Source organism: Montipora foliosa, chromosome 2, assembly GCF_036669935.1.
Source record: "Montipora foliosa isolate CH-2021 chromosome 2, ASM3666993v2, whole genome shotgun sequence".
NCBI classification, from domain to species: Eukaryota; Metazoa; Cnidaria; class Anthozoa; order Scleractinia; family Acroporidae; genus Montipora; species Montipora foliosa.
Window position 1 is genome coordinate 2,851,879 of NC_090870.1, and position 1,307 is coordinate 2,853,185.

Here is a 1,307-nt window from a genome sequence, read left to right on the forward strand (position 1 = left end):
TTGGATGACATAAAAATTTTATTCCATTTACGATGAAGAATTTTTAAAACAAACTAACTACACCATTAGAGCCTTAACGCAAACACTAAAAAGTTGTCATGGCAAAACAAAATAAAACACAAGATAAACAGAACACTAGATTCCGTCTGGCAAGATAGACTGTCAATGATACTAATGCAGATCAATACAGGAACAAGGTTATCGCTTGTGAACAGAATTCTAGTTCTGGGACAGTCGATATGGGTAACTCAACTGTTAAGCATCAAACAAGTAATGTGAAAACAAACAAAAGTTAACTCGTGTTTGTATATCATGCAACGAAATTTCCTGCACTGCATCGACATCAGCCAAAATACGGGTATCTTTTTAACGACTGCACCATTCAATTACAAATAACAGAACTCGCGGAGTTTCGCTTTATCTATTTGTTTGTTACCTTTAGGGCAAACCAAAACAGTGCTAATTAGCATGAAACGTGAAAGACCTGAAGTATCCTGTTACTTGTGCTGGAATGATACCATTGTGAAAATGTCCTACAAAAAATAACAGCTCAACTAATCACTCAATTTGTAGTGTTTATATTTCTATATGAAGTTTGATAAGAATTAATGAAGAAGAAGATTCAGTGATGCCTTTTCTTGATCTCTCACATCTCACTAAGTTCCTGCATTGTCGTATCAAGTTCTTCTTTGACCTTCGCATAGTCTTCCTTGGCTTTGTCAAGATCAGCTGTTAAACAGATAACATATACACATCTATCATCATTTCTGACATGATGAGCAACAATATGCATGAAAAGTATACTGTGAAATAAATGAAAAATATACTACATGTATCACTAGCAGTAATCTCGCATTCAAAGGAAAGGTGAAGGGTAGGCAAAGAAAGTTAGGCAAACACAAACATGTAATTACATGTACACTCCATGGAATGAAAAAAAATTTGGAAATAAAGTAACAGAAATTTTTAAATATTTGGTAAAATTAACACAGCTAATGATGCCACCTCCCTCTTTCCCTCTGGAAACAAATAAAGAAAGGGTTACCCTCCAGTTCATCAATCTCCTTTTCCAAATCCGTAACTTTACTTTCAGCAGCTGTGGCTCGCTCTTCAGCCTGCAAACAAATTGGAAGAGGGGCAAAGAACTCAGTTCACCAATCAGGGAGAAAAGAATTATTTCATGAGTGCGTGTTGGATATGAGATGGTAAAATAATAGCCAATGAGGTGTGTAGCGAGTTGGCTATAACCAGTCTCATATCCAACAAGTGCAAAATCGAAGATACTTATGAAGAAAAGAAACGTTTAG

At 35.6% G+C, this 1,307-nt stretch overlaps 1 protein-coding gene across 1 annotated transcript in view; it reads right to left on the reverse strand.

Moving 5' to 3' along the window:
• LOC137992063 (tropomyosin-like) overlaps positions 1-1,307 on the reverse strand; it is a 10,028-nt gene continuing 8,721 nt past the window's right edge. Inside the window, exons 8-9 of the mRNA XM_068837147.1 lie at positions 1,046-1,115; positions 1-729 (exon numbers count right to left, since the gene is read on the reverse strand). Coding sequence (XP_068693248.1) covers positions 647-729; positions 1,046-1,115 — 153 coding nt within the window. The 3' untranslated portion in view covers positions 1-646. The remainder of the gene's footprint in view (positions 730-1,045; positions 1,116-1,307) is intronic.